Here is a 3,726-nt window from a genome sequence, read left to right as displayed (position 1 = left end):
GAGGGATTTGATGTCGAGAGGGGTTGCCTGGGGGCTCCACTGGCAAAGCAGGGCCCCCCTCCCCGTGCACAGGCCTTGTGGGTAGGAAGAGGGGCATGCTGCGATGGCAGCTCCCCCCGTGAGGTTTCAGCGTGCGCAGCTTCACCAGCTCCTCCGGGACAACCTGCTTCCAGGGGCCAAGGCGGGAGACCACCAAGCTGGGGCCCTAGGATCCTTTGGTCAAGAGAACCCAGAACCCAGAACCGTGGGGCTCTATCAGCCCTAGCACCCTAGCAAATCCTGCCCCCTCCATCCCTGACAGCTGTGGCACTTCCTTCTCAGGGTCCAGGACACCGGCCGGCTGGGGCTGGACACCCAAGACCAGACTGTCAGCTCTTCCCCTATGGGTGCCCCGCTCCTGGTAGGGGTGGTGGCCAGGCGGGGAGGGTTCTGAAAAAGAGGAACCAAACTAGGGTGAGGAGGAGGAGGGGGACCCCAGGTCACGAGGCCCCAGCAGGCCGGAAAGAGCCACCGTCCCCCACCCCCATCGGCCAGGACAAAGGGCAGACCCAAGCAGGAGGCCGGGCTTCTCTGCCTCAGTTTCCCCTCTGCGTGCATCCAAGCACTTCATCCTCGCTGGGGTCCCCGGAGAGCCAGGGCCCCTCCAGCGCGTTAGGGGGCAGGAAGGCGAGGCCCTGAGGGGTGACTGCCGGCCGAGGCCTGCCCCGTGCAGGCCGGGGGCGGGGCCCAGGGGCCCGCGCTCGGTATACCCCGCCCGCCGGTTTCCTCCGGGGTCAGCCCGGCTCCTTATCAGGCGCGGCCAGGCGGCCAGGCCCTTATCTGCGCCGGCCCAGCATCCTCCGGCCTCTGCGCCGGGGGTGCCCTGGGGGGGGGGACCCACGCTGCCGCCCCGGCGGCCCCGGCCCTCGGGAGCCCTGGAGGAGGCGCGGCCCGACGCCGGACTGGACAGGGCTGCTTGGAGCGCAGAGGCCAGACCACAGCGGGACCGGGGAGCCTGGCCGGTCGCCGGAAACCGCATCCTGGCGACGGGACTGCGAGCGCTGACAAGCCAGAGCCAGAGCCAGAGCGGGCACTCACTAGGCTGCGGGAACAGCTCGGGGTAAGAGGGGAGGCCGGAGAGGTGGGGTATCCCGGGCTTGCACCCCAGCTGCACCCCTTCATTCATTCATTCAGCAGGGATTCACTGAGTCAGGGCCCAGGGCCCAGAGCCTAGCTGGAGACCCCCAGAGGGGCCATGCAGCTAGGGGTAGAAGGAACATGCAGGACCTGGGAGCAGTGTGGATGCTGATGTGGGGCGCCAGGGGGACCCCAGAGCCAGAGGGAGGGTCAGGACCTAACTGGGCTGGACTGGGCATCGGGGGGGCAGTGTTTGGGGGTCAGAGTAGTGGGTCAAAGAGTTTGCAAGGGGAGGATGACATTTTCGGCAAAGATGGGGGGGTCACTGGATGGAGCACTTTTAGGGTCAGAGGCAGAGAGACAAAGGGCAGAGACCCCTCAGGGTCAAACCTGAGGTCTGTAGCGTCAGATTGGGTGTGTGTGTGGGGGGGAGAGTGAGGGTCGGAATTGATCCTGGAGGAATTCCAAACACCCCGTTGATGAATGTGGCATTGAGGAATCATTTCGGGGGGGGGTGTCTCAGAATTAGACCTTCAGATCTGAGGATTACAGGGGCGGTGTGGTGGTGAGGTTTGTGTGTGAGTGGGGGGGAATCCCAGAAGCATGTAGGGGTTCTCAGCTCTGGGCTGGCTGCAGGTGAAGGGATTCTGGAAGGGGGGACATTTGGTCAGAGACAGGCGCTGTGTCCGTGGGCCCCCATGTCCTGACCGTGCCTCGGCCCCCCCCTGAATCCTCGCCCCTACCCTTTTCCTCCTCCTCTCTGTCCACTGGAGAGCTGGGGAGGTAACCAGGTGGGGGCGTGGCACCCGGCCCTGCTCCCCACGGCTTCCTTCCCTCCCACAGGTGAGCGCCCCCTCTCGGGGTCCATGTGTCCACCTCAAGCCCAAGCAGAGGTGGGTCCCACCATGACCGAGAAGGTGGAGATGGTGCGTGCTCCCAGTCGGGCGCCAGCCCCGTCCCCTAGGCCTGCCTCGCCTGGGCCCCTGCAGATGGAAGAGGTGGGCCCCCGCCACTCCTCACCCCCTCTGCTGCCCCCTGGAGTGCCCGTGATCAGCCTGGGTCACACCAGGCCCCCAGGGACAGCCATGCCCATGCCAGAGCTGAGCACCCTGAAGCCCCCTGTGCTGCAACTCTCTGCTCTGGGAGCCGCCCCTCCCACCCTGGCCCTCCACTCCCACCCTCACCCCTTCCTCAACAGGTCAGTGGGGAACCGGGGCAGGGCTGGGGGGCACTGGGGACCAGGGGCCTCGCCCACAAGGCCTCAGTGTCCCCCACCCCCCCGACCCCTTACAGCGTCTACATCGGGCCAGCAGGACCTTTCGGTATCTTCCCCGGCAGCCGGCTGAAGCGGAGGCCAAGCCACTGCGAGCTGGACCTGGCCGAGGGTGAGGCCGGGATGGCGTGTGTGGGTGCACGCTTTGCGGGTATGCCGAAGGGGCGGTCAGCTCCACAGGGAGACGCGTCTGCAGCAGCACGTGCCCACCCGGGTTATAACCACGTGTGGAAACCGCAGGCCCTGGCCAGCCACCAAGTCACCCATGGCAAAACCGAGTGGTGCTGGGCCAGCCAGGGTGGCATGGGGGTTAAGGCGGCTGGATCCCCATGGCTGACTGCAGGCTTAGAGTCCCCTGATGTGGGGGTGGGGGTGCCGGGTGGGGGAGGCTTGAGTAACAGGGTGTGTGTGCATGCATGCCCAAGATCCTCAGAGGAGGCTGGAGAAGAAGGGACTGTGGCGTGGTCACTCCCCTGGGGGGTGATTTCTCACTTTCCCTCTCTCTTCCTTGAGCCCTAGAGTAAATACACACACACACACACACACACACACACCCACACACAGCCTGCCAGGACAAGGCAGGGAGGCCACAAAATGATAGCTCTGCTCCGATGCAGAATGCATAGCCGTGAAAGAGACAGCCCCAGGACCGCAGCCACTCAGAACCATGGCCACATGAGAGTCAGCCACAGAACCACGACACGTGAAACAGCCACACCGCCACAACCACAGCCATCAGATAGGTCACCACATAGCCACACAGGGCCCAGCAGGGCCGTGGTTTTAAGAGCACTGTCTTGGATCCAGGAGCACAGCAGACCACAGTGGGGGGGGACACTGAGAACGGGGGCCAGGGGCCAGCTTCCCGACTGCGTGTAGGAGGCATTTCCTGGGGGAATGTCTGCCATCCCTGTGAAGGTGCAGGGAGTCCCAGGTCTGGAGTCTGGGTTTGTGATGGTCCTTGTCTAGGGGACTCTTGGGTGGAGACGCCCCCAACCCCCTGCCCGGGTTTAAGTGCCCCAGGGTGCCGGAAGCCAGGGCAGGAGGGAGCACCCTCTGGGCCTCAGCACCCACCCTGCCCGCGCTTCCCGCCCGCCCGCAGGGCACCAGCCCCAGAAGGTGGCCCGGCGCGTGTTCACCAACAGCCGAGAGCGCTGGCGACAGCAGAACGTCAACGGCGCCTTCGCTGAGCTCAGGAAGCTGCTACCGACCCACCCGCCAGACCGGAAGCTGAGCAAGAACGAGGTGCTCCGCCTCGCCATGAAGTACATCGGCTTCCTGGTGCGGCTGCTGCGCGACCAGGCGGCCGCATTGGCCGCAGGCCCCATCCCGCCCGG

At 65.6% G+C, this 3,726-nt stretch overlaps 1 protein-coding gene across 1 annotated transcript in view; it reads left to right on the top strand.

Annotated features, from left to right (window-relative positions):
* Positions 1–864: 864 nt before the first annotated feature.
* Positions 865–3,726, top strand: part of LYL1 (LYL1 basic helix-loop-helix family member) — a gene marked incomplete in the record, with an annotated part of 3,282 nt that continues 420 nt past the window's right edge. Inside the window, 4 exon segments of the mRNA XM_014592631.2 lie at positions 865–1,099; positions 1,960–2,314; positions 2,410–2,501; positions 3,492–3,726. Coding sequence (XP_014448117.1) covers positions 1,983–2,314; positions 2,410–2,501; positions 3,492–3,726 — 659 coding nt within the window.

The sequence above is a fragment of the Tupaia chinensis genome, unplaced genomic scaffold (assembly GCF_000334495.1).
Source record: "Tupaia chinensis unplaced genomic scaffold, TupChi_1.0 Scaffold138060_1, whole genome shotgun sequence".
Taxonomy (NCBI): Eukaryota; Metazoa; Chordata; class Mammalia; order Scandentia; family Tupaiidae; genus Tupaia; species Tupaia belangeri.
Note: the sequence above shows the minus strand (reverse complement) of the source record. Positions and strands in the feature narration are given on the sequence as shown.